This window comes from Laetiporus sulphureus (genome assembly GCF_001632365.1).
Source record: "Laetiporus sulphureus 93-53 unplaced genomic scaffold LAESUscaffold_25, whole genome shotgun sequence".
Classification (NCBI taxonomy): domain Eukaryota; kingdom Fungi; phylum Basidiomycota; class Agaricomycetes; order Polyporales; family Laetiporaceae; genus Laetiporus; species Laetiporus sulphureus.
In genome coordinates, this window is record NW_024468534.1 from 326,743 (window position 1) to 353,123 (window position 26,381).

At 54.0% G+C, this 26,381-nt stretch overlaps 9 protein-coding genes and 1 non-coding gene across 10 annotated transcripts; 8 read left to right on the plus strand and 2 right to left on the minus strand.

The window, feature by feature from the left end:
• Positions 1-666: 666 nt before the first annotated feature.
• On the minus strand, positions 667-2,055 carry LAESUDRAFT_681133 (uncharacterized protein). The gene is made up of 3 exons (XM_040905755.1): positions 1,802-2,055; positions 1,538-1,748; positions 667-1,482 (listed from the first exon to the last, which is right to left on the minus strand). The coding sequence occupies exons 1-3, from the start codon at positions 1,954-1,956 to the stop codon at positions 1,162-1,164; spliced, it is 687 nt and encodes a 228-aa protein (XP_040763345.1). The 5' UTR covers positions 1,957-2,055; the 3' UTR covers positions 667-1,161.
• Positions 2,056-2,273: 218 nt separating this feature from the next.
• LAESUDRAFT_714838 (uncharacterized protein) lies at positions 2,274-5,313 on the plus strand (the record flags this gene model as incomplete). Its single annotated transcript, XM_040907094.1, has 4 exons — positions 2,274-2,314; positions 2,375-4,013; positions 4,072-4,311; positions 4,372-5,313. 4 exons carry the CDS (start codon positions 2,274-2,276, stop codon positions 5,311-5,313), a joined length of 2,862 nt encoding a protein of 953 aa, XP_040763346.1.
• A 200-nt stretch (positions 5,314-5,513) lies between these two features.
• Positions 5,514-6,980, minus strand: LAESUDRAFT_222637 (uncharacterized protein). Its single transcript, XM_040901627.1, has 2 exons — positions 6,330-6,980; positions 5,514-6,276 (listed from the first exon to the last, which is right to left on the minus strand). The coding sequence occupies exons 1-2, from the start codon at positions 6,620-6,622 to the stop codon at positions 5,715-5,717; spliced, it is 855 nt and encodes a 284-aa protein (XP_040763347.1). The 5' UTR covers positions 6,623-6,980; the 3' UTR covers positions 5,514-5,714.
• A 196-nt stretch (positions 6,981-7,176) lies between these two features.
• LAESUDRAFT_222263 (uncharacterized protein) lies at positions 7,177-8,100 on the plus strand. Its single transcript, XM_040901624.1, has 3 exons — positions 7,177-7,365; positions 7,429-7,754; positions 7,820-8,100. Exons 2-3 carry the CDS (start codon positions 7,451-7,453, stop codon positions 7,927-7,929), a joined length of 414 nt encoding a protein of 137 aa, XP_040763348.1. The 5' UTR covers positions 7,177-7,365; positions 7,429-7,450; the 3' UTR covers positions 7,930-8,100.
• A 170-nt stretch (positions 8,101-8,270) lies between these two features.
• Positions 8,271-10,817, plus strand: LAESUDRAFT_760161 (cytochrome P450; the record flags this gene model as incomplete). The annotated part of the gene is made up of 17 exons (XM_040912697.1): positions 8,271-8,362; positions 8,435-8,579; positions 8,640-8,699; positions 8,761-8,901; positions 8,970-9,086; positions 9,162-9,266; positions 9,317-9,436; positions 9,507-9,645; positions 9,697-9,723; positions 9,777-9,784; positions 9,841-9,951; positions 10,011-10,048; positions 10,111-10,144; positions 10,200-10,332; positions 10,395-10,509; positions 10,578-10,724; positions 10,781-10,817. 17 exons carry the CDS (start codon positions 8,271-8,273, stop codon positions 10,815-10,817), a joined length of 1,569 nt encoding a protein of 522 aa, XP_040763349.1.
• Positions 10,818-11,601: 784 nt separating this feature from the next.
• Positions 11,602-12,939, plus strand: LAESUDRAFT_750532 (uncharacterized protein; the record flags this gene model as incomplete). The annotated part of the gene is made up of 7 exons (XM_040911608.1): positions 11,602-11,739; positions 11,800-11,907; positions 12,004-12,126; positions 12,152-12,249; positions 12,393-12,404; positions 12,433-12,753; positions 12,822-12,939. The coding sequence occupies 6 exons, from the start codon at positions 11,602-11,604 to the stop codon at positions 12,587-12,589; spliced, it is 636 nt and encodes a 211-aa protein (XP_040763350.1). The 3' UTR covers positions 12,590-12,753; positions 12,822-12,939.
• Positions 12,940-13,960: 1,021 nt separating this feature from the next.
• LAESUDRAFT_726902 (peptidase S28) lies at positions 13,961-16,385 on the plus strand. The gene is made up of 11 exons (XM_040909119.1): positions 13,961-14,302; positions 14,362-14,406; positions 14,472-14,766; positions 14,828-14,884; positions 14,941-15,122; positions 15,175-15,357; positions 15,416-15,437; positions 15,499-15,585; positions 15,646-15,733; positions 15,791-15,917; positions 15,979-16,385. Exons 1-11 carry the CDS (start codon positions 14,014-14,016, stop codon positions 16,200-16,202), a joined length of 1,599 nt encoding a protein of 532 aa, XP_040763351.1. The 5' UTR covers positions 13,961-14,013; the 3' UTR covers positions 16,203-16,385.
• Positions 16,386-16,904: 519 nt separating this feature from the next.
• LAESUDRAFT_726903 (14-3-3 protein) lies at positions 16,905-18,130 on the plus strand. The gene is made up of 6 exons (XM_040909120.1): positions 16,905-16,921; positions 16,988-17,022; positions 17,088-17,163; positions 17,224-17,530; positions 17,584-17,927; positions 17,984-18,130. Exons 3-6 carry the CDS (start codon positions 17,088-17,090, stop codon positions 18,028-18,030), a joined length of 774 nt encoding a protein of 257 aa, XP_040763352.1. The 5' UTR covers positions 16,905-16,921; positions 16,988-17,022; the 3' UTR covers positions 18,031-18,130.
• A 459-nt stretch (positions 18,131-18,589) lies between these two features.
• On the plus strand, positions 18,590-18,677 carry LAESUDRAFT_t58. The gene has a single exon. It is a non-coding gene; the product is annotated as a tRNA-Arg (tRNA).
• Positions 18,678-19,869: 1,192 nt separating this feature from the next.
• LAESUDRAFT_760164 (uncharacterized protein) lies at positions 19,870-26,198 on the plus strand (the record flags this gene model as incomplete). The annotated part of the gene is made up of 12 exons (XM_040912698.1): positions 19,870-20,493; positions 20,550-20,750; positions 20,821-21,214; positions 21,272-21,366; positions 21,423-21,492; positions 21,548-21,935; positions 21,994-22,174; positions 22,232-22,259; positions 22,315-22,562; positions 22,634-22,797; positions 22,859-25,197; positions 25,249-26,198. The coding sequence occupies 12 exons, from the start codon at positions 19,870-19,872 to the stop codon at positions 26,196-26,198; spliced, it is 5,682 nt and encodes a 1,893-aa protein (XP_040763353.1).
• Between the last annotated feature and the right edge of the window lie 183 nt (positions 26,199-26,381).

Below are 26,381 nucleotides of genomic sequence, written 5' to 3' on the forward strand. Positions count from 1 at the left end.
GGTATACGGTGGACTGGTCTAGTCTGCGAGCCATATCTTGGGCGAATCGCGGTCAATTAAGGTAAAGCATGTGGAGTTCGTCATGTCCGTTACTCGGAGTATACTCACCAGAGGTGGACTCTCTGCGGCCGCCTCCCTTCCCGCGGCTGCAACTTTTCCTGCCGTTATCAGTATCTCTGTGATTCTGGTTCATGGTACGAACGAAGTCGAACAGTACCGTCGACGTCCATGCCCTCCGAGTCGCCCATCTCAGGCGCCATTCGAGTTGGCAGGGTCTGATGCGTGGACGGATCAAGTAGGCACCAAGTCGGCACCGTATGGAAGTCTCTTTCGGCTGCATTGATCAGGCGCTGTGAAGTGCATATAGACTCGCAACCGCTCTTTGCTGCCGCTGCTAAGCTCTGGCGCCGCCCCTCTCCACATATCCCGGCTTCATTAGAGGGTGCGTGCCCGATTGCGTTCAAGAGTCCCACCCTGACGGCTCGGCCAAAAGATAGAGTAACTCACGGCCGGACGAGTCACTGCCGTTTGCGTGTGTATTTCCATGCGCTTCTTGTAGGGCTGCACGATGGCCTCGCCTGGGTAAGAGACCTCTCACGCGACTCCCTGGGTGGGCTTGAATGCCAAGTTGTCTCACCACGCGCGCAGGGTTTCAAGCAAGCCTGTAATCGAGCTCCTTGCACAGCCTCGCAAGAAGTGGAAATACGCACGGGCGTTGGTGATGCATGGCCGTGCAGGTACGTAACACGATTGCTATCTTGGATCCATTTAATTGCTCTTCTATGTAAGGTTACCTCAAAATGCCTGAGGAGCATGTTGGAGAGACGTTCTTGTTCGTGATCCCGATTTTAGACAGTCTGCTGAGTCAGCTTGGAGCTGGAGACGAATGTCCCGTTATAATAAGTATTACAACCATAGAAAGTTATTTTGGATTGAAGTGGACCGCGTTTATTCGTCGAGCGTTGGCGGGATTGGGGGAAAGGGGGAGTAGCTGTAGATGGTGCATGTAAAGTTTTCATAGACACAGTCTCTGGACAACTGTGCAGGGGTTTCTGGGAAATTCTCTTTTTTGAAAACGTCCACATATATGTGCCGTCACCGAAATCCAGCACACGAACTCATCCCAAGAAGCGATGGAACCAAAGTAAGTGCAGCCACCTTCTATCTTCGGCCTGGTCCATATGTATCTAAGCATCGCTCCTCAAAGGCTTTCACCATCACCTTGGACACCTGTCCGAAAAACGCTGCCGACACTGCGGCATGGACGGGGTTTGCGAACGAGAAGGAAAGATCAAGGGTCACGAGTGTCGGTCCACTGTCGCGGTCGTCCGGGGATTCTGGCTGAGCTGGCAAATCCGGCGTAGGTGAAGTGACTGACAGTGGCGGTTTGCTACTTGGATGAGGGGAGTTGGGAGATGCAGGTTGAAATCGCCAGATTGTATTGAGCGTTTTGAACAGTGGAGTAGACTCTGAGGCAGCAATCTGTAATATCACGATAAAATCAGAATCTCTCCTCAAGATGAGATGCAAACCTTACTTCGAGCAGCTCGTTTGGACGATACGTCACATCGCTGACGTAGCTCTCCTGGAAGGAAAGGAATCCGACAGTCATGGACGCTCGCATAGTCCCTGGTGCATTGTCTGTGGCCGGTTTGCGCTCCAGCACGCGCGCAGCCGTACAGAACGGTAAAAAGTGCGGGTAAGAATCTACATCCGCGACGACATTATATAATTCGCTGGGTTTGTATCTGCAAGCGGCGGTCACAAGTGGATCTCCAAGGCAGATGAAGATGACGCGTACGGCAAGATCTTGCGCTCATGGTATGTCTGGCGGTCATGGCCGTCTCCGTTTGACCCTGGGAATGGCGAGAGAGATGAGAGATCCGGGAGAGTGAAGAAAGACCTCTGGGTGGGTAATCTGTTGCAGCGCGAGGCCAGGCGGACGAGCGGAAGCATATTGCAAACACGAAAGTACTTTTCCTTTCCTGGCTGCGCTGGGCGGTGGCGGCTTCGCTGCTGTCTCGCTGCTTGTCCACTCTTCCAACGACCCAGCGCTGTATGCAAAAAAATACCCATAATTCACTCGCGCCTTTGCAATGATAGTATCACACAGCCTCTCATAGACGCTGCTATCTGCATAGTCGACTTGTGCTGTTTGTACCTCTATATCTGCATCCTCTCTCAATGCAGTTTGCTGCAAATCAATATTCCTACTCATACCCCTCGCCGTGCTCCCACTATTTAACGATTCTTACTGGTGAAGCACTGCGTGAATGCCGGGCTCTCAATACGAGGATACCATAGAACTGGGAGGGTCTGTATATACGCTTGGTATGCCCTCGTTTTAAGCTTATTTGTGACTGCTGTCCTGTAGGAGACAATATTCGGATGGCAAATCTGCAGAGGATGGGTTCGATGACAGGTCTGAAACGCCATCGGATCCGGACCGTCTCCCCATCGGACACAGTCGAGAGTCTCTGAGTCTGGTTGAGAGACCGAGGCAGTCAAACAAAAAATACAGTCGACGCAGTACCTTGCGCGAGCTCGAGCGCTATCTTCAGCAAGAGCATGCGGAGATTGAGCAGAGCAGGAGAGCGCTCAGGACTGCTCTGGAGAGGATAGACAACGAGACACATCGAGCACAGGAGGCTGAGAATCGTGCGTATGAGCTTGCACGACGCTTCAAAGAAGCGAACGATGCACGTCTGGCTGCCCAGCAGGAAGCCAACCGGCTACAGACGGAATTGACGCTATACAAGGCACAACTCGAGACTGTTCAAAGGGAAAGAGCCACGTTCCAGGACACAGTGAGAGACTTGGAGGCACAGAGAGATGACGCGGAGGCTGCTGCAGCAAGGTCCCGCACGAAGGCGAGGAAATTCCGGGAGCAGCAACTGATCATGCTCGCACGAGAAGAAGGGCGTAAGATAGGCTTCCGAGAGGGGATGGGAAGCGCATACGATGAGGCCAGGTCCACAGGTTATCTCACGCGTCCCAATCAACTTCAGGACGAGGACGAGGATCCTCGAAACAATCAATCGCGCGCAGAACCTCTCGAAGAACTGTCGCGGGTGGTCAACCTACCCTCATTCCCTCGAGGTGGCGTTCCAATTACCCCATCTTCCGTGACTGCCACCGCCGATGAACCGCAGTCTGGTCTAGCAAATCAACAACCATTAGGTGGTGCATATCCCAATGCTGCTCAGGGCTCGCGATTCCGAGAGAATATCACCATCACCAACCCTAGCAACTCCACGCTCAACTCTATCCCTCCCGCACGTTTCCAGGGCCCCTCTTCATGGCCTGCACCTCCACAAGCAGGCTCGTCAAGACTCACCCCTAGCGTGGTACGTACCGCGTCACCGTCGCCCGGCCACCCGGACTTTTCTGTCCCACCCGACAACTGGATACCCACAATGGGAGCGGATGGACGCATGATGCTGCCTCCTCCACACGAAATGAAGCTGCCTCCGCCGAGCCCGCATACACCTCTGTCACCCCTTCCAGAGCTCCCCGCTGAAATCTCAGCGAGCGCTGCCGAGAGGCCTCCTCAAACTATCGCACGCGACTATGCATACCTCGGGAAAGGGCGTTCCTCTCCGAGGTCGTTGGCAGAGTCCATGACGTCGACTGCGCTGTCTCAATTCGACCTTTTGAGCTCGCCGAATAATCGAGGTGCAGGACGAGGGGACAGAGGGTCGACGCTCAGTGCCATACCTGAGGGATCTATGGAGTTCAGTCCGCTCACAGAGAGCCGAGCACGTAGCACTGTCATGCCTGATCCTATAACATTTCCGGTCCCCTCTCCTGCTCCAGGAGGCGATACCACGCGCAGATCTGCATCAAGAGCTGGACGATCAGATAGGGATTCTACGAGAAGCGCTTCAAGGCAGAGGCAGCCGAACCGGACAGTACACGATGATGTCCATGACGTGATGCCCCGAATCGCTGAGACTGTACGGTATTCGAACCCTAGCGTACAAGAGTGGCTGGAGAACAGTGCTTCGCCTGAGGTTTGTCGGTTCCAATCGCTTGGTTTTCACTGATGCTGATTCGTCGTGATTGTTATAGCAAATATCACGAACTCCCTCAAGAATGTCTCAGCAATCACACTACCAACCATCTGTAACAGGCCCTACTCCTGCTAGCAGGTCTGGGTCACCGTTCCGCAGGCCTTACTCAGCAGCCAGCAGGGAGAGCTATGGGCAATACCCTCCACATTCTGTCAACGCCTTTCCGGACGCTGGCTCTGGCCGTTTGGAGCATGCACGACTGTCGTCTGGTTCTGTCGCCATTTCAGTACAACCTCCGGTACGTTTCTTTAATCAGCTCCATGGTGAGTCCTACTGCATGCTGATCGTAAAAATTCAGTCCGGACCTGAGTCCACTGCCTCACCATCAGCTGCGGTCGAATCCGGCCATCTGACACCCAGTGCCACCATGCATTCCTTGCGCCCTTCCCCGTCTACGCAACCTCATATACAACTTGTGGCGCCCTCCCCGAATGTGGACCGTTCACCGCTGTTAGGGGTGCTACGCTCTGCGAACGAGCTTCCAGCAGGTTTTGTGCCTTCCGGTCCTCCATCGCCGTCCGTCCTACCGCCAGCTATGCCCGTTCCACCCCAGTATCCGCCTGCACAGGGCGTCACCAGCCCAAACCCCACGATGGCGCCTATCCCTCCGAGCGCGAGCGCGTCGTATGTAGACGTGTATGACAGGGCACCGTCGCGGCCCGCGAGCAGGAACAGCGGTAGGGGCACGTACGCCGAGGGCGCGCGTCCCCCGTCCGTAGCGAGCGCGCACAGGTCCCGCCCGCCATCTGCCCATTCTTCGTTCTTCGCCCCTCCTCCTGGGCAGCCAGTACATGTTCCCGGCTCGCCGGCGGCGCCTGTGCGATTCCCTGCTAGCCCAGGCCAGAGCAGCGCAGCAGCACATGTTTCCATGCCGGCGACCGCGAGTCCACGTTCATCCCTCTCGCGTCTCTCGCCCGCCGCTCGTGAGAGCCGGCTGGGCCTACATGCGGGGGCGACGCCCGGGCCGGTGACCAGGGAGGTCAGAGAGGCGAGAGAGAGAGGGAGGAGCAGGGAGCTGCACCGGGTGCCCTCGACAGGCTCGGTTGGGAGCACTTTCTCGAGACAGTCGGGATATGGGAAGTATGATCCTAAAGAGTATGTCGATGCTGCGTTCTTGGCGAGCACGGATAATTTATCGTTGGGAGGGGAAGAGGTGGGGAGACGAGGTGGGGAGAGAGGCGTGCTGATGGTGCCTCCACCAAGGAGTCCATCGGGAGCGTCGTATCGCAGCCTTGCTTGATATTCTTTGCGTTGAGATGTGTTTATGCTGGTTCGTTTGCGTGCTGTGTTGGGTTTGATTGTAGTTTAGTTTAGAGTGTGGGAGAACATATATGTTTGAACAACTGATGAGCGTACAGATGAAGATACAGAATATTATGCGAGCAGGGAATGTGATGTAAAAGATATAAGTGTGCTTAACCTGAATATGCAACCCGCAATACAACGTTGAACGCATGAGGAGGGGATGATCAACTCGAGAATGCCAAAACGGCCACGCAGCATAAGCTGAGATGGAACCCAATGTTAACCGACGTAACGGTAGCGTTCGTGCATGGAGGTACACCGTCCACCGACTCTCGGCCTACCCGTCAAATTTGTTCTCATCATCCCACTCGCCCTTCCATCCCACCGTTGGCCGTTTCACTTTGACTTGAACCCGAACTGGTCCTCGTCCTCCTTCCATTGCCAGTCCGGCATCTCCCTTCTCCTCCGGTTCGGCCTCATGTGGCGTCCCTGTGGAAGGTCCTCGAGGAGCTTAAAAGAATGTTCGTACTCTTCCTCGAGATCGTTGTGCGGCGGCTTCTCCCGTTCTATCATGAATTCCTCTTCTTCCTTCTTCAGTTGCTGCTTCAGCCTGTACTGTCCCCTCAAAAGCGGATCGTTCTTGGTCTGTTTCCACAACTTTCTCGCCTCCTCGTCCAACCTCTCCCGCTCGATGTGCTTTGCCTTCTTTGCTGCTAACTTCTCTTCGCGCTCGATCCACTCCTTCTCATCCATCAGCCGCCATATCCAGACGTCTTTCACCTTTGTTCCGTAGCGCGTGTCCCTGACGGGCGTCGTGATGAACTCTTCGCCGTCCACGAAGACTTTTTGCCTGGTCACGGTTCCATCCTCCTCCCGCACATCCTCCGCGATTTTCACGTGGACCTTCATAAGCCGGCGTTCCTCTTCCATTTGTGGAAGTACATACTTCTTCAAATTTCTGAGAGTAGAGATTGGACAGGTATGCAGCCGACGAGTCAAAGGGCAGCTCACCTGACGGACCGCAGGGGATGCCATTCACCCGGGGGCAACTGGGGCGACGGATTCAATGAGACCGGAGGTACAGGAAGGTCAATTTGCTCCAGCGACTCCTCCCATATCTCCTGGGTGCTGAGGCCCACAGCGTCGGGCTTCGCAGCAAAGACGTCGAGGACGGCTTTGCGGGCCGCGGAAGAGACATTGGCGACATACAGGCTGTCGAAATTGGATGGGATTCTGACTGATTCAGAGAAATATGGCCTGAAAGCAGCCTTGGCAGCATGTCGGAGGGGTGAGAAGACGTTCATGAGCGGAGAGTGGAGAGGTGATGGGTCCTGCGCAAAAGGCAGTCTACCTGTTTGTTTCTACGTGAGGCGCCCGATGGCATTCAGCTCGAGAGTTTACGAGGTGAATACATATTTGGCCATCGAGTGGCTCATAAATCGACACGAGCTCGGCGGGAGGCGTTTTATGAGACATATTGTGGCCCTTGCGATTCTGCAATCGTTCATCTCCGAGGTTGTTCATGACTATGCAATCTTTCACATTGACACCGCTGCATGAGGCTGCCTTGATGATGGCGTACTACGTCTCCCGTAGGATTCAACGCCTCCATGTCCACGGACAATCTCACATCATGCAGGTGACCGTCGTTGCATATATTGTGCTCTCTCCACCCCCTCTTTGCTCGCACTCTCCCTTCCTCCGTCGCCTGTTTTAGACGGGAGATCGATGCAGCGCCGTGCAGAGCCTCCTCCTGCTTCTCGTGCTCTTCGCACTCTGGGTCGTCAAGACGTACGTCGAATGGCGCAAGGTTATCAACTTCCTTCAATAAGTCGTTCCCGTGAGTAATCTGGGCAGGTGTCGGAGAAGTTTCATCAGAACTGCCCTCTCTCGGAGACTCTCAGGGACTGCGCTACCTCCTCGGACCCGAGTCCTTTCTCATGGTGGACCGTTTTCCTACCTTGGATGGGTAGCATGAGCACATGGCACCAGAAGCATCGGGATTTTGTCGATTTTGACTCGGACAAGCTCGGACATCATGTCTTCAGTATGTCTCCATGGTATTTTGCTAACGCACTGCCCGATTTGAACACGTAATACGCTCCCTCAGGTGAGGGTCCTTCCTGAGCCGGATGCATTCCTGCTTCTCGCAGATGTGGAGGCCGCCCAGGCAAGTTCGTGAACGGCCTTCATCGTCGAATCTGTCTCTGCAGGCCGTCACGAGCAATACAGCCTGCTCCCCTAAGCCTCTCTATCAGTACAAGATCCTCACCTTCCTTCAAGTTGTATTTTGCCTCTTCCTTGGACAATACAGGTCTTCAAGCAGCGTACCGGACTCGGAGTTGCGAGGACGTTTTGGAGAGCGGGCAGCTCGGTTGGTGGGAACTGCCAAAAAGGCAGCCACCGCATTTGCTTCCCTTCCACGCGCGTCCGATCGTATGTTACGGCCATCACGTATCGTGTTTCCTCGAAGCGCTAAGTTCTTTCGGATGAATCCCCAGTAGTTGTACCTATATCCCATGTCTTCAAAATACACTACCAGAAGAGCAGTGTAGGCCTAGGCTTTGCGAAATTGTCGATGACCAACGGACGCCATGTGTGTGGCTCATGAATATCCCGGCGTTTTATCGGCGCGATCGCATCCTGCTGGATACGCCCAAGCTGTGTGGTACGCTTTAAATTTGCCTTTCTGTGCGACGTTGCGGCGTTCGAGCGCAAGGTTGCTCATGGTACATGGCTTTGTTTTTGACGGGGCCTCGGATGCTGGGCCGACGGTGGATACATTGGAGCACATGGGGCTTTGCATCCACTGATAACTTCCCACGACATGGACCATGCATCATATGGGAATGTCGGCCATCGCTGTAACATAGCGCACTTTCCCCACCGCTCACTTTCTTCCCACTCTCCTATCCTCACCCGTACTCGTCTCCCCCTTCCCCTCGTCAAAGCATGCAGACGCCCTTCCTTGTCGTGATCGCGCTCTTCGCGCTCTGGGTTGTCAAGACCTATGTCGAATGGCGCAAGGTTAAGGATTCGCTCCGGTAAGTCGTCCTGTGTGGCCGCTCTACTCAGCGCTCAAGGTATCTACGAAACGATCCTTTTGGAACTCGCAGGAACTATCCCGGCTTGCGCTACCTCATTGGATACGCGTCCTGGCTCATTGCGGGCCGCATTCCTTACCTTGCCGCGGGTAACATGAGCGGGTGGCGCCAGAAGCACCAGGACTTTGTCGATTTTGACTCGGATATTATCTCCTCGGTACGCTTCTATGTTTTCTGGTCAATGCACTTCCCAAATCGAGTCCTTGTGTTGCATCAGATCAGGGTCCTTCCTAAGCCGGGTGCATCCCTGCTTCTTGCAGATGCTGAAGCTATAAAGGTGACTTTATCATTATCGCTCTGGACCTTAATCTTCCGGATGATCTTACTGTCACCTGCAGGCTGTCACGAGCGATAGAACACGCTTTCCCAAACCTCTCGCTCAGTACAAGATCCTCACTTTCTTTGGGAGTAACATCGTAGTCACGGAGGCCGACGAATGGAAGCGGCACAGGAAGATAAGTGCTCCGTCGTTCTCCGAGGTGCGCGCCTGTCTGTGTTCGTCACTGCCGCCACATTGCTTACGAAGGTCTGTGTTACTGCTTTGCAGCGCAACAACCGCCTGGTATGGGACGAGTCGATGAATATCGTCAAGGAGCTCTCCGAAGTCGTGTGGCTCGGCAAGGATGAGGTCGCCATTGATAACATTGTCGACCTTACTGTGCCCGTGCGTCCCATATCCGTTGCTTCTCGCCGGCCGATCATCAATGCATCAATACTGACGTTGATGTGACATTGACAGATGGCCCTTTTCGTGATTGGCGTTGCCGGCTTTGGCCGACGCATGTCGTGGATTGAGGATTTCACTGTCCCAGCCGGGCACGCGATGCCATTTAAGGCAGGTATAGTGTATATATGACGGGGGAACATGAGTGTTGACGACTGCATGTGTGACAGGACGCCTTGCACATTGTTTCGAACGATCTATGGCTCAAAGTTGTTCTACCCTCATGGCTGCTCAAATGGGGCCCCATTGAGCGAATACGTCGGTTTCGGACGGCATATGATGATCTTGAGGTGTGTTCTCATTTCTCTCCTCATTCTCTGCGATGTATGCCGCAATTGTGTGCTGATGATCATCGTACAGAGATATATGATCGAGATGATTCGCGCACGGAAGACGCAGGAGAAGAAAGAGGAGCGGTATGATTTATTCAGCAGCTTGCTGGATGCGAATGAGGACGAGTCGGATGGGACAATCAAGTTGAGTGATAGCGAGCTTATGGGTGAGTTCTTCCGCAGTGGCCTAGAAGAAAGTAGACTCATGGCACGAACAGGCAACATTTTTATTTATTTGATTGCCGGTATGCCTTTTACTATTTTATGCAGTTTTCACTTGTTTACATGGATTCATTAGGACACGAAGTTTGTGAGACTCGATGCTCCCGTATTCGAAAAGAACTGAAAGGCATTGTTGTTAGACCACCGCACATACGCTAGCGTATACATTCATTATGCTCGCGCTGCACCAAGAGGAGCAGGAGACGCTCTACCAGCACATCCAAAGCGTCGTTCCTGAAGATGTAATACCGGTGCGTACCTTTCTATTCCGCGCGGTTCATTCATCTCCTCATATCTGATCAATGCGCAGTCATACGAGGAGATGGGCAAGCTGACGTACCCGATGGCGTGCGTACCCGTCGCTGTTTTGAGTTACTTCATCGAGTGATTCAAATGCTGTATCTGCGCAGCGTGTTCCTTGAGACATTGAGGATGTTCCCTCCTGTACGTCGTCTCGGCAGCTGTCATCATCCTATCTACTAGACTTGCAATCTTCCAGGTGAACGCCATCCCCAAAAAATCCGCCGAGGACACGACGCTGGTAACGCGCAACATGGCCGGTGAGCCGCGCACCGTGCCGTGTCCCGCGGGCATGGGCCTCGTCATCCATACTCCCGGGTTGCACTATAATCGTGAGTGATTTTCGCGATCAACTTCTGCGCTTTGATGAACGGAGTTCGATTGATCGGTGCAGCGCGCTATTGGGAAGATCCTTTTACTTTCAAGCCGTCGCGGTTCTTGGCGCCTGACTGGCCGCGTGATGCGTTCTTGCCATTCAGTGGCGGGGCGCGGTCGTGTCTCGGGCGGAGGTGCGTTCGATTGGTCCTCTTTGCTCCCTGCCTAGTCTGATTGTGTGAATGGATTGCGCTGGCGACAGGTTCTCAGAGACGGAGGGCGTGGCGATTTTGACGTACATGATTAAGCACTTCCGCGTGGACGTGCGGGATGAACCCCAGTTTGCGCACGAGACGTTCCAGCAGCGCAAGGCGAGGCTACTGAATTCGAAGGCGGCGATTACTCTCTAGTGCGTCTGGTTCGACGTGTCGTTGGTCGGATACTGATTCTCGGTTGCGTGTGTAGCCCGGTGAAGGCGCCGCTTGTGTTCAAGCGAAGGTGAATGGTAGCGAGAGGATCTCGAGATATGGGATGGCATTTTATGGTATTTGCGACTAGGATATGTATGCTGCATTTTACCTATATCATGGACAATGTAGGTCTTCATGTGCGCTCTCCTTCGTCCGACTCCGTCTTCTTGCGTTGGTCTTGCGACAGGTCATCAAAGAGCTTGATGCTCTCATCATGCTCCTTTTCGATGACTTTACTGGCCGATACCCCAGCAGCTGCAGTGCAGGAAGGTCGATCTCGTTACGCCTGCTATAAGCAAATAGCCTCCGTACCATCATACTATTCGTGCATTTCCCCTGGTTGAAGGCACGTACCGCTGTGTTAGCGACACTATCGACATCGCAAGCAAGACATAAATCACGAGAGGATGAAGATGAGTACGCTGAAACTTTGCAAGCGGTGGCCATGGGGTATCAACAAATAGAGGACGGCAGACTACGCGGAGTCGTAGATACGATTACTCACGATGACAGAGCCCACCGAGACAATGCGCATCGCTTCCAGGGTTGCGATGCACTGTGAAACGGTGTCTATCACGTAAAAATTGGCTTCTTGTTTTCTCAGACTGACTCGGCAAGTGCTTACACCACTGAGGCTGCAGATTTGCCATCCTTGACGACCATTTCATTTGATTGTCATGGATCCTTCACACACCGTCATACAACGTTGAACAGCTCTTCCTTCTGTCACTTTAGATTCTCTGTCATCTGCAGGCATATAAGAGCCCCTCTTGCCCTCAAATAAAGCCCTGCGTTTATTTACTCAAACTTCGCAGCATGGTCGGAACGACAACAACGGTCGCTCAATACGCGACTCTGGGGAATGCTGGTCAAGTCGGAGTCTTCTTCGTAGCGTCTTGTGGACTGGGTCTTCTCATCGTCGCGTGCTTCCTCATGTCTAACACCAAGCTAGTAGTAGGTCGTCCACCTCCAAGGAAATCAGCATTCAAAACTCAATACCAGTATTACCACTAGTTCGAGGCGCAACGTTATGCAAACGTTCCTTCTTACAGTGGCCGTACTATTCGCACTCTGGGTCGTCAAGACCTACGTCGAGTGACGCAAGCTTATCAGTTCGCTTCAGTACGTCGTCCTGGTGGCCAACCTGCACAAGTGACAGAAATGTTAACGAGATAACCCGCTGGCCCTCGCAGCTGAGACTATCCTAGCCTGTGTCAGTTCTTCGGCCCCGAAAGAAGCTTCTTCACCGAGCGTATTTCATACCTTGCCACGGGTGATATGAAAGCAGGGCATCGGAATCGCCAAGACTATCTCCACTTCGACTCGCACATCATATTTTCGGTGTGCTTTCATGGCCGTTGGCTAGCACAAGGCTGTCCAAAAAGAAAGAGCTCGTTCAGTTAAATCAAGGTCTTTACCACACCTAGCGCGGTTCTGTATCTCGCGGATGCTGAGGCTCTCAAGGTAAGCTTACGGATGTCATTTCAACGACCCTTGCTACGGTATCTATTCGTATGCAGGTCGTAACGAGCGGCAGATACGGGGACGAACCTCATGACCCACCTGCCAGGGCTACATTATGACCGTGCGTACTTTTTGTTAATTAGCTGGGAAGTCGGGTGAGTGATGCTGACTTCATGAGTGCAGCGCGACTGAAGATCCCTTCGCGGTAAAGCCGTCGCGGTTTTTGGCGCCTGACTGGCCACGCCACGCGTTCTTGCCGCGGCTGTGCCTTGCGTGGAGATACGTCCGACTTGTTCCGTCCTACCCAAGATTTTCTTCGTTGTGGTTGAGAAGTCGCTGATGCGAGCGAACGCAAGTCCTTCAAGACGGAAGCTGTGCCGATCCTGACCTTTCACGATCAAGAATTCCCACGTGGACGTGAGGGACGAGCTCCTAATTTGCAAACGAGACGTTCAAGGGACGCAAGGAGAGGTTGCTCGAGTCGCAGACGGCGATCACACCCTTGTATGTGGGCTTTCAGGTATTCATGTGGATTGGATGCTGACTCATGTTTGCATTTGTACCCCTGCAAGCGGAGGTGAACTACAGCGAACGACCTTATTATGGGAGACGGCATCCTGAAATTCGTATTACTGGAATGTATCATATGCGAGCTATACTCTAGCTTTGCTTCCGACAATATAAGCCTACATACCCTAGATTCTGGCCAGAGTCATCAACATTCGACTGTCATTCATATCGAGGACACGCTGACCGCTGTGGGTATCGCGAAATTCAAGGATTAAATGGCATGCAGCATCTCGAAAGCTTCGTGAATTTCCGCTATCGTACTTAACACCGCAGGGCGGCACATGCAGGGCGGCACGTTGTGGCACCGCACGGTGCGACTCGCCGCGTCTTGCTCTTTACATTCTCACATCTTGACGTCCACGTCTCGACTGGAATGTCGGAGTCCTCCATCGCCATCTCGCCTTGTGTGGATCCACACATGCTTCGCAGCCATCATGTGGTGCAGGTGCCAAGTTGTCAATCATTTAGTATGGCCTGACACCAAGAGGGGTCTCACGCACAGACCCCCTCTTGTGTCAGAACCTCCGATCGGGCTGACGCTGCCTATCAATTACCTCGGTCCGCCCATGTGGATTGACAGCTTCGAGTTTCGACACCGTATGGTTCTTTTATTTTAACTTGGTGGTCGACTGGGTGGTTTTCTTGACCGTACTTTACAATATTCCGATATTTTCATCCGCAGTGGTCAAACTATCGAATCATCCGCCCCGAGGTCCAAGCTTGCAACCGATGTGCAATGTTTCAAGTTTGCGGATCTAGCGCTCGTTGTTGATGAGAGTACGGGGCCACGTGGTGCATACCGGGAAGTACATGCTTGGTCATCAAATATTAATTGTTCGACGATTCAGTGACCATGCTTTCGCAGACGGCGGAGGTTCACACTGCGGTTTCGACGCCCATCAACTCGGGCTAGGCATATCGACATTGAATGCCTCACGGAAGATAGACCGCACTTCACTTATCAGTTCACATGGAACGACCGCGATGCTGAGGGAGATTTCGAAGTCTCGCTTGACTACAAGTATAGCCACCAACGGCATTCTCTGATAGCACGCGATCACCTTATGCTGCATGTGGGTTTCTCCGCCGCACTCTGTTCCCGGTACCCTAGTGATGCTGGCTATATAAACTTGCTGCGACACAGCAAGGGGGGTCTCGAGACAGCCTTCCTTGACGGGACTGTACGTTGCCTGCATGGTGGGCGAGGCTCTTCTTTGGCTTGCGGGCTCCCTGGTCCTGCTACTCGCGTCCGTTGTTGACGCCCGTCTTCCCGATGGACGTGTTCATGGGAACATGGCCCCGACGCCCTCGGTTCCCAAGGCACCTGTGCCCAACGAAGACCTGCCCGTTACCGACCGCAACGGCAGCACGATTCCGCCGTACAACACGACGTATTACTTCAACCAGCTGATTGACCACAATAATCCCAGCAAGGGCACGTTCGTGCAACGGTACTGGCATACCTGGGAGTTCTACGAATCAGGTACGTCTCCGACTGCACAGATATATGCATTGGTACTTGACAGATTGACGGTTGTGAAGGCGGCCCGATTATTCTATTCACCCCGGGAGAAGTAAACGCTGATGGTAAGTCATCGCCTCTCCTGGACTTGATAGAGTGGTGGCTGAGCGCTCGTCCCTCGCTCCACCAGGATACTACGGTTACCTCACGAACGGGACAATCAACGGGCGCATCGCTGAACAGCAGAATGGCGCGACGATCGTCCTCGAGCACCGCTTCTACGGCTACTCGAACCCGTACAACAACTTGTCAGTGGCGAGCCTGCAAGTGCACACGATCGAGCAAGCGATCCAGGACCTCGTGTACTTTGCATACAATGTTGATTTTCCGATGCCTGGTGGCGACAGTGTCGATCCGGACGAGGCGCCCTGGATCTTGATTGGCGGGAGCTACTCGGGAGCTTTGACAAGTTTTACGGTGGTCAAGTCAGTTTGTATTCATGATATGCTCGATAGCTGTTGTTGACCTTGAATGTCTTCTTGATAGCCAGCCTGATGTGTTCCGTGCAGCCTATGCCTCATCTGCCGTGGTGGAGAGCATTGTGTGCGTATTCACAGGTTTCATGAAATAACGCTTGATCATGAAACTGGCACATTCAGCGACTACTGGGGATACTTTGAGCCCATTAGTGATTACATGCCGGAAAACTGCTCGGCAGACGTCGAGGCTGTGATCGCATACATCGACCAGACATTCAACAATGGGACGGAAGACGAGATCAACTCTATCAAAGAGCTGTTCAACATGAACTTGACACACTTGGACGACTTCGCCGGTGCTCGTGAGTTTCATCACATCTCATCATCAGTGCCAAGGCCTGATCAAACCACAAGTGAGGAACAACCTGTGGGACTGGCAGTCTCTACAGCCAGATAGCGGTCCCGATCAACAGTTCTTCCAATTCTGTGATGCTCTCGAAGTGAAGGACGGTGTGAGCGCGCCCGCGTCTGGATGGGGCCTCGAGCATGCTCTAAATGCATGGGGCACATACTGGGCGAACACGTACTACTACTTCAGTCAGGAGCACCATTGTTCTCCCGGTGCCTGCACGCTAATGGTTGGTCCTTATCACAGTTTGCGGCGATTACGACGCAGAGTGAGCAGTGATATGCCCTGCATCTTTCATCCCCTGACATCATCCCATTGACAAATTGCAGGACTTGCTTGGGTACCTATGACTCCACGGAATCATACTTCACAAGCATCGCTATTGACGACTCCACGCGTTCCTGGGAGTGGATTGTGTACGTATGGTGTCTGAACCTTGGATGCCTCACCTGACATTGACATGTGATTGTGATTAGGTGCAACTACATGGGTTTTCTGCAAGATGGTGCGCCACTCGATCATCCGACCCTTGTGAGCCGGCTCATCCAGCCTATCTACGATGAGGTTTGCGCATCATTGCTGTCGCATATCTCGCAACATTCTAAGATAGCCCGCCCACAGCGCCAGTGCACGTATTTCTTCCCTGAGCAGTTTAGCTCACCACCTACTCCGGATGTAAACGCCACAAATGCAGCGTATGACGGGTGGTACGTGGATGTCGATCGGTTGTTCTTTGCCAACGGACAGCGTAAGTTTATCGCTTGTTTTCCCGCGAGTGAGTCTGATCGGACATGGTGCGCTTCTCGCAGGCGACCCATGGCGCGAAGCGACCGTATCTGCCGACGGGCAGGACTTTCAAAGCACACCGTGGCAGCCGATCGTCGAGGGGAACGGATACCACTGCTCTGACCTCCTGACGGGCAATGCAGAGGTGGACGAGACTATCGCGGCGGTGCAGGCCGAAGGGCTTGCTGCGATGGCGGTCTGGCTGGAGGGCTGGGAGCCCAGGTCTGTGGCTAGCTCACGGCGGTAGCGATCTGTATATCTGGATTGGGGCAGAGGGCAAGCCAGACAGAACCGCTCCAAGTGGTCCCAGCGCGGACAATGCAGGACGCCCGGGCCGCCAAGAGGCAGCCGATGTATCTGGCTTTAGGGCTTTTGTTAGAGAATTGAGTTTGGCAATCGATGTTGCAGATGGCAGAAAAGTCTTGTACTGGCGTATCGCCGTGCTGTCTGTGTCTGTGCAGCCGAGATAAAGCCATGCTCGCGCCCACAGTGATGATCAGGAAAGGTATATGCAGATGCCACGGATGATATCTGCGGCATGACCTGGAGACGGAGTGGTTCAGTTGAGCTGGTGTGGCTGAGCATCAAGGATTGCCATCAAGCTGCGCAGCCATTGCAGCCGGCTGTGGCTGCCACCGTTCATGACGACGGCTTCACCCGGGTCCGTGACCTGCGCGCATCGCTGGTCTCGGGTATCCTGCCATTGTCAAACGATGAGAGGAACACAAGATGGGAATATCGGGCGCGGAAGATGCCTGCGCGCACGGACGCAGCCAAATCCATCGCCACCCACGGGCGCTTATACACATTGTCGCAGATGCCGGCGTCTGCCGGATGGGCGTGAGAAGTCACGTGCGTTGCCCTGTGCCCAACCCTTTGCCCAGGCATTTCGCATTTATTTGCGTCAACTCCTGCTCTGTCCTTTCATCTCCCTCCACCCAACCGCATATTGCCATTAGTCTGCACGTTCGTTGCTCCCGCCCTTCTCATCGTCGTCCATATCGTGCTCACCGCCAATCTTGCCTCCTGCAGTCACCCGCACCCCTCCCCACCCATCACCATACACAGTGCGTATCTGACGCGTTTGACGCGTGCATTCTGCGTGTCTCTGACTGCGATCATCGCTCTCCAGATGTCTGCCCAGCCCCTGTCTCGTGAGGACTCTGTCTACCTGGCCAAGCTCGCTGAGCAGGCCGAGCGCTACGAGGGTACGTGCTGTCACTGCCACGCTGTCGTGACATGGTCGTGACGCGACGCGACTCCAACAGAAATGGTTGAGAACATGAAGCACGTCGCGTCTTCAGACCAGGAGCTCACCGTCGAGGAGCGTAATCTCCTATCTGTTGCGTACAAGAACGTCATTGGCGCGCGCCGTGCGTCGTGGCGAATTGTCTCCTCCATCGAGCAAAAGGAGGAGTCCAAGGGCAACGAGGCCCAGGTCAAGATGATCAAGGCATACCGGGAGAAGATCGAGAGCGAGCTCGCAAAGATCTGCGAGGATATTCTTGACGTCCTCGACAAGCACCTTATCCCATCGGCTGCATCGGGTGAATCAAAGGTGTTCTACCACAAGATGTAACATTTCCATGTGACCGCGTTTGCCACGTTGCTAATGGTCGCGTGGTTAGGATGGGCGACTACCACCGTTATCTCGCCGAGTTTGCAACCGGCGACAAGCGGAAAGAGAGCGCAGACAAGTCGCTCGAGGCGTACAAGGCTGCATCGGATGTTGCCGTCACGGAGTTGCCGCCCACGCACCCTATTCGCCTTGGCCTTGCGCTCAACTTCTCGGTCTTCTACTACGAGATTCTCAACAGCCCCGACCGTGCATGCCATCTCGCAAAGCAGGCGTTTGATGACGCTATTGCTGAGCTTGATACGCTATCGGAGGAGAGCTACAAAGACTCGACTCTCATCATGCAGCTCCTCCGTGATAACCTCACCCTCTGGACCTCCGACATGCAGGAATCTGGTTCGTCTTCAACAGTGCCTTATCCTGCAGAAATTGCTTATGTTTTGGTTTGAAAGCAGACAAGCCGGCTGAGAAGGACGAGGCTGAGGCTGTTGAGGAGTAGACGCGTCCTGTTTCATGGCCGGGTCAGTGAAGTTTTTGCAACGCTGGCAGCTTTATTGTTGTTAGCGTGGTGCTCCTAATCATCAGCAATGTCGCATTTTCTATCGTAGCATACGTCGTCACCGCATTACTTTCTCATTATTTTCTCTAGTATCATTTTCGCCTCAGTCCTCTTCGTGATTGTGGTCCGTCTGAGACGTTCGTCGCCTTTAGCGTTGTAGTTGGCACTGGGTCTCAACGTAGAATGGAAAATGAATGAACTCATGAAACGCGAATGATCGTGAGTGTGTGACGACTGCGAGAGGCCTGAAGGTTTGCAAATTGCGTAGAATGTGTGTAGTCGATAACTAAAAATGTGGCTGCATGCATGGTGGATGGCGTGTGCGACTGTGCGCAGATCTGTACATTGATGTGGGCTCCATTCCAGTGCGAGTACTGTTCCTTGGTACCTTCACAAGCTTGATTAGTATCGCGTAGATGTTGTTTTTGGAGGTAAAGTTTTTTAATTCGGTTTTGATTAATAAACAGATTATGAGATATCAAAGAAATATCAAGCATAGGCCCCCGTTGTCTAATGGCTATGACGTCAGACTTCTAAGGCTGTGGTACCTTATCTGGAGGTTGCGGGTTCGAGTCCCGCCGGGGGTAGTCGGTTATTTTTTTCTTTTTGTCCCCTTTTTGGGCAGAGATCCAGTTTGCCTCATGTTTCCAACTTCGTTCGCAATTTTACGTGAAAATATCGTGGCATCATTTGTATTCATTCATCACATCTTACATGCCGGATGAAATGATCCCTACAGCGCCTTCTGACCCAGACAGTGGGAACGGCGGTCTTAGGGTGACGATTTGCCTAGATGACTTGTCACAGAGAGGCATGCGCTAAATGGCGTAGAACATTCGATTCCTTTGCCACGGATACCAATTCGCCTGCGCGGAAGCGTCCATGGGACGATTCTCCGATTCCGCTTCTACCCGCGCTACCACCCTTCACGCGGGCAGTTGACCTGCCACATTGCAAGCTACTTTGAGTTCTGTCACCAATTGATATGAATAGATACTCGGGCTATCTCTCGGTGGATGAGAAGATTAATGTGGTGAAAACGTGTGTGTCGCAGGATTGGCGAGCGGAGACACGAAGTTGGGTGGTGGCTCATCGCATGTGCCTTGTTCCCCATTAGAATGGAAGGAGACGTGCGCCAGGCCGGCTGTAAGATCCCTCCTGGGAGAGGATCTATCAGAAGGGTACGAGAGAACGTTCGGCTACGGCTGGCAGGAGGGAACAAGGATGGCCGCAGACGCATGTCGATGCGCATCACTCGATCAGCACGCTGATGGCGCCCTGCGACAGACGTCTGCCCGTCGCGATCCACGCAGTCCCGCGAGCGTTGCAGCTCCTGTCGGCGGGGGAGGTTCTGGCGACGGAGTCTGTTGATACGCGTGCGCATGCTTCTGTGGCTCAGGGAATGGGAGCTGAGCGCCGATTAGGCGAAGCACCCACAAAGTTCCGGCACGTGTGGCTGATCGTGATGCTCCCGGATGCATATGAGATCCAGCGCGATCTCGCACACGGGCTGCGGCTAAAACCTTGGGCGCAGATATCTCGCAGCGACGCCGTCTGGTCCGTGTGCAAAGGAGGCAGAAAATATGGAGAGGTGGAGGATGCGATCAGGAAAACGCCGCGGGCATGAGAACGGCATGATCGGCGCGCCAAGTTTGAACTCCGCGGCGATTGGAATTTGCACACGGGAGGGCTCGAGGTGGTGGCTATATTGAAGCACCGCTCTTCGGCCTCTAACTCACGGCGCTCGTCCTCTCTTCGGATTCCGTTACCACGACCACCATGCATGGGAGTCCCTCTCCTCGCGGCACCCCCGCCCGTCGAGGTCGTTCGCCCCGCGCATCGACCACCAGCCCCGATGCTTCCGCTTCGCCCCTCGATATTTCCGCAGCCAAACCCATCGCCACCTTTGCCACTTGTCTTTCAATCGCCGTCGAGGGCGCTGCCCCGATTGAGCATCCCGACCCTACGGGCCCAAACGCGGGACCTGAGTCATCTACATCCACCGCCGTGCATGATTCGAAGCGAGCGCCACGAAAATCAAAGATGGAGGCTATCGTCGCCATTCAGAACCACGCGCACTCCTCGCTGAGCCAGGACGACGGGAATGACACTGTCAACGAGGAGGGTGCATTTCGCGTTCATTTGCGGGACGGTCCTCCAATCCCCACCAAGCTCGCGCTGGACCTGTCGACGGTCAAGAAACCGAATCCGACTTTCAATCCGCCGAAATTGTCGGATCGTCCGTTCGGTCTCACGGATTGTCCCGTTTATAAACCCACCCCAGAGCAGTTTAAGGATCCGTTGGCTTACATCAAGTCGATTTCGGACGAAGCGAGAAAACATGGCATGTGCAAAATTGTGCCGCCGATGGGTTGGGATATGCCATTCGTCACCGATACTGAGGTACGATTCGTCCTTTATTTGCGGATTGTTCTAGCTAAATTCGCCATCACCGGCAGAGGTACCGCTTCAAAACTCGTCTGCAGCGTTTAAACTCCATCGAAGCATCATCGCGCGCCAAAATGAATTTTCTGGAACAGTTGTACAGGTTCCACAAACAACAAGGGAATCCGCGGGTGGTTGTGCCTACAATCAATCACAAGCCTCTCGATCTATGGCTGCTGCGGAAGGAGGTGCAGAAACTCGGTGGTTATGAGGCGGTAAGGCCCATCACGCATCGATATCATAATTCTCCTAATTCATCCTACTGCTGCGCCGGCCACGTATCAGGTCACCCGAGGCAAGAAATGGGCAGATCTGGGACGGATGCTGGGTTATAAGGGCATCCCTGGTTTGTCAACCCAGATGAAGAACTCGTATGCCCGCGTCATTTTGCCGTACGAGCACTATCGCGATCGCGTTCGTAATTCCACCGTCCTATCGGCTAACAAGCCGCACGACCCCACGCTGAAGACACACACCGATGTTCAGTCTGTAGGAAAAGATCGCGCAGCGTCTGTTGGTGGCGATGAAGACAGTCCGCCATCTAGTCCGCTCACTTCGTCGAGCCCTCTGTCTGAGCCTCCTGACGATGCGGAGGGCAAGACCGCCAATGGCAAGGTGGATTTATCGCGTCCAAGGAGAAATACAAGGCAGAGCTCGCATGAGCAAGCGGCGCGAGAGCGTCAGTACTTCCATCATGCTCCCGGTGGCTTTACGTTTACTGAACATGTTGTGGTAGTCGCACGTAAAGCAGCTGCCTCGAGGGACCCTCTTCCTTCACTTATGGGGCGTGCCGAGGCCTTGAGGGGCGTGCCGAGAGATGCGGCTGCAGAGGTCCGCCCTCCCTCTCATACTTGTACACACTCTAGACACTCATCACCACGCGATAGCCTCATTGCGAGATCTGCCTTAAGAAGGATCGCGAAGACAAGATGCTGCTTTGTGACGGATGCGATTGTGGTGCGCCGTCACGAATAATGCATTACGTAGCGCAACCTGACATCCGCCCCTCCAGGCTTCCATACATTCTGCCTCGATCCGCCTCTGACGGCGATCCCCAAGGGCCAGTGGTTCTGCCACACATGCCTCTTTGGCACCGGTGGTGACTTTGGTTTCGATGAGGGCGAAGAGCACAGCCTCTCCAGCTTCCAAGCGCGTGATCTTGAGTTCCGGCGGCTCTGGTTCAAAATGCACCCACCACAGTCTGCTGCAGAGACGGATGGCGATGGCGTGGATGAGACGCCCAGAAAGATTGACTCGAATGATCCCACGATGAACGTGTTTGATGGCATTACAGTCACCGAGACAGATGTCGAGAATGAGTTCTGGCGGCTTGTGCAATCACAACATGAGACGGTAGAGGTAGAGTATGGTGCCGATGTGCACTCGACGACGCACGGAAGGTAGGCTGTTCGTCCTCGAAGATCGGCATCACGAAGCACTGAGCAGAGTTCTTCGCAGCGGAATGCCGACCTTGGAAACTCATCCGTTGGATTCGTATTCAAAAGATCCATGGAATCTGAACAATATTCCGATTCTTCCTGATTCTCTGCTCAGGTATATCAAGTCAGATATATCTGGGATGACGGTGCCCTGGACGTATGTCGGCATGGTCTTCTCGACATTCTGCTGGCATAACGAGGTATGCGAATGTTGTTCATGCTGATTGAGTCTGACTGATGTGCCCTCGCCGGAGCAGGACCACTACACCTACAGTATCAACTACAGTAAGTCGCTTTCGAGAGGATTTCTCGCCATTTCACGGCTGAAACGCAATGTCAGTGCATTGGGGCGAGACAAAGACTTGGTACAGCATTCCCGGCAGTGATGCGGAGAAATTCGAAGCTGCGATCAGGCGAGAAGCCCCGGACCTTTTTGAGGCGCAGCCGGATCTACTTTTCCAGCTTGTGACTCTGATGAACCCTAAGCGGCTGAAGGATGCAGGCGTCGATGTCTACTCGTGCAACCAGCGGGCGGGCGAGTTTGTCATCACGTACCCGAAGGCCTATCACGCTGGCTTCAATCACGGGGTAAGTGCGGTCTAGACACTGCCGAAAGCGGCTTCGCGTGGAACTGATGACTACGGCGGGTGTTTTTCTAGCTCAACTTTAATGAAGCCGTCAACTTCGCGCTCCCCGACTGGCTGCCGTTCGGGCTTGACTGTGTGAAGCGATACCAGGAGCACCGAAAGCTTCCGGTGTTCTCACATGACGAGCTGCTGATTACCATCACTCAGCAAAATCAGTCTATCCAGACGGCATTATGGTTTGTATTCTGTGTCTTGAGCGTACACCGGAATGCCCGAGGCTGATGGGTCGCTTGTCAGGCTAAATGACAGTCTTCAAGAAATGATGGCACGTGAGCTGCGCGTCCGAGATAAGGCCCGATCATTCAAGATGCAAGAAGTGCTGGAAGAGACCGACCGGGCCGAAGACCAGTATCAGTGCACCATATGCAAGGTGTTCTGCTACCTTTCTCAGATCACGTGTCATTGCACCCCGAAGGTGGTCTGCATCGACCATGTCGACTTGCTCTGCAAGTGCGCGAAGACTAACCGGATCTTGCGCAAGCGGTTTGATGACTCAGAACTTCAGGACATTCAGGTCAAGGTCTCGGAGCGTGCGGCGGTCCCGAGTATTTGGCACAGCAAGTTGTACAAACTTCTTGAGAGCGCTAGGCCGCCGCTTCGCAATCTTCGAGCGCTATTGGCGGAAGGAGAGCGCATCAACTACCCTCTTCCTGAACTTAATTCCTTACGTAAATGCGTCACGCGGGCAAACGAATGGGTGGATGCGGCCAATACGTTCCTGGTCCGTAAGCCGAGTCGCAAGCGGGCGCGCAAGGTTCGTGGTCGGTCATCCACAGATGGTACTAGCGGTATTATCGAGGAGATAAACGACAAGCCCGAGCGCACGCTGGACGAACTGTACGCGGTGATCAGCGAGGTCGAGAACCTCGGCTTCGATAGCCCGGAGATTAATCAATTAAAGACCCTGGCAACTGAGGCCGAGGAGACGCGGGATAAGGCCCGTGCATTGCTTCGTCCCACAACCTCCCCTCGGGACCGCGACACGTTCATCCAGGAGTGTGATCGGCTGCTCCTTCATGGGTCATCGTTGAACGTCCTCATCGACGAGTTCTTGGAGGTCGAGAAATTCGTGATGCGCGAACAGTTGATCAAGGACCTCGAGGAGGACTTGGACGACGAGCATATTTCGCTGGAGGACGTCCGGTCATTCGTTTCGCGCGCCCGACAGTGCGATTTCTCGGTGGAGAGTCCGTACATGAAGCGTCTGCAGAAACTACTCCATGCTGGCGAGGAATGGGAAAAGAAGGTGAAGGATGTTATGAATAAGCCTCAGCGTACGTTGGAGGAGCTAGACGAGGCGGCCAACCGAGGACCTGCCGTGCCTGCTGACCCGGAGCTGTTGGACCGCCTTATGGCTACTCGTGTCAGGGCGAAGGATCATGAAAAGCAAGCGAAGGCCTGGCTGATGCCCGAGCCCAACGCGATCAAGCCAAAGGTGCAGGAGGCTGTGAAGTTGGTCGCTCGTGCCGAGAAGGATTTTGCCATTCCTGCGATTCAGGACCTCAAGCGAACGGTTGATTTTGCGCAGGATCTCGAGAATCGCTGCGATGCAGTGCTTAGGAATCGCTACGAACACACCGAGGATGGCGACATCTTCCAGATCATGCTTCAGTGGCGGAAGTATGCGAAGGAGCACTTGACGATGTTCACGCTCCCTAACTTCGAGAAGCTCGACAAGCAGCTCTCTCAGCATTTCCGCTGGCTCGAGGGTCTGCCGTGGTATTGTAGACAACACCAGGAGGCTCACGGCCAGGCGATTCTGGACGATGTGGTGGAATCGACTCGACCAGAGGATGACCTGCCTCCGAATGACGAGTACTTCACCTGCATCTGCACCACACCGGTTCGTCCGCCTGCAGCAGGAACCAGCTCCGACGCTGTTCAGTGCGATCATTGCTTCGCTAGGTTCCATGGTGTATGCGCAGCCAACGGTGGGTCTTGTCCGTTCTGCGATCATCACCATTGGAATGGCACCATACACAAGGAGAGGAATTGGCACTTTTGCTATCTTCCGACCATCCTTCTGCATGCCCCTGATGTTACGAAGAATTATTCCGAGCATTGGAAGCAGCTGGAGATCATTGTCCACCGAGTAGACCGACTATCGGCTGTCATCGGCCAGTTCCTCTCCTTCGCATCACAGCCTGCGAACCAGCGCCCGGAGTATATCCCACAAGTTCGTCACTACATGCGCAAGCTGTATAGAATTCAATTCGCTGTGTCGCCGAACCCGGAGGTATCTTTCGGTCTGGACCTCGCTGGACTGCATCGTATTCTCGCTGGACAGCCGCCAACTGTGAGATTGAAGAAGCGCAGGCGGCCGAAGTTCATTTTTGGTCAGGATATTGACAAGGACTGGCTGGACGGAACGCGGTGCATCTGTCGAGGTCGGACTAGCTATTTGCTCAATTATCCAACAGTGGAATGCGAGATGTGCTCAAAGCTGTACCACGCGGGCTGTGTCTTCTATCCGATTGACGCGACAGCTAACGTGCGCAGCCGGTTCATGTGTCCTCTCTGCTGCATCCGCAAGAACAGAGCATATCCGTACTCAGAAGTTCGTGTGAAGCATATCGGTATGCCCACTCTTGCCTTTGTATTAAAATGTTACTGAACACCTCTTTCAGAAAACCCAGAGCAGGATATGTACGTCAACACCAAAGAGATGCTTGAGACTTTCAGCAAGGACTTGATCTACATGAAGCTGCCTCCCCCATATACTCAAACACTTTTCGTTGAGTTGATCCGCTTCACTCCCGGTGTGCCGGAAAACGTGGGAAACAAGAGGTTATCTCCACCTCTTCCTCCCCCGTCTAGGATGCCTGGACTATCACCGACGAACGGTCACTCTCCGCATCCCCGCAGCGCGAATGCGTATGCGCATGCACACGCGCACGCGCACGCGCATGCTCACGCCCACACACATGCGCCGCACCCTCATCCGTCATCTCAGCGATCAGTGCCCGTCACTCCTCCTGTCGCATACGAGAACGGTCGTCACCCGGCTGGCTCAGGACATCATGTCCCTCCACCGCCGCCATGGTCGAACCAGATTTGGAGCAGCGCTGGGGCCTCTGCTCCTCCGCCAATAGCTAGACCTCACCTCGAGCTGATGCGGTCTCCGGTTGATGCACATGCTCAGGTATCCCGAAAGCGCAAATATCCTGACGATGTCCCTTCCGCTGCAGGGGATGATCGGCTGCCTTCTGCCTTCTCTCCGCTGCTGCCATCGCCTAAGCGTCGGCAGACACCTCACACACCGCAGCCGGCCTCACGGCCAAGCCAAGGCATGTCCCCGTCGCTAGCGTTGATGTTGTCGCCTACACCCAGCGACGTACGGTCTCCTCCGCGTCCCCCTCCACCCGTATCGTCCTCGGGGCGCCCGATAGCTCCGAGTGCCATGTCTGGTCCTGCTCGGATGCTCGAAGAGTTCGCTAATGCTGCACCACCAAATCCTTTGCGCAAACTCGCGTACTCGGATATGCGTCCGGATCGCAATGGTCGGGAGCCGCCGACAATGATGGATATCCATCGTTCTTCTGGAGGACCGCCTCCTTCTCTCCATCCTAGGCGTTGAATGAAATGATTGTGCATGCGAATGGTAATCTGATTACGATTGCTAATGACAAACGTGCTGCTCTTACTGTAACATGTTTACGTTACTGTTTCAATGCTTTTTTTTCCCTTGTAGTCGTATGCCTTACATTATCGCGCACAATGCTCGTTGCTCTGCGATTCTTGAAGTAGCAGAATCGGGTTG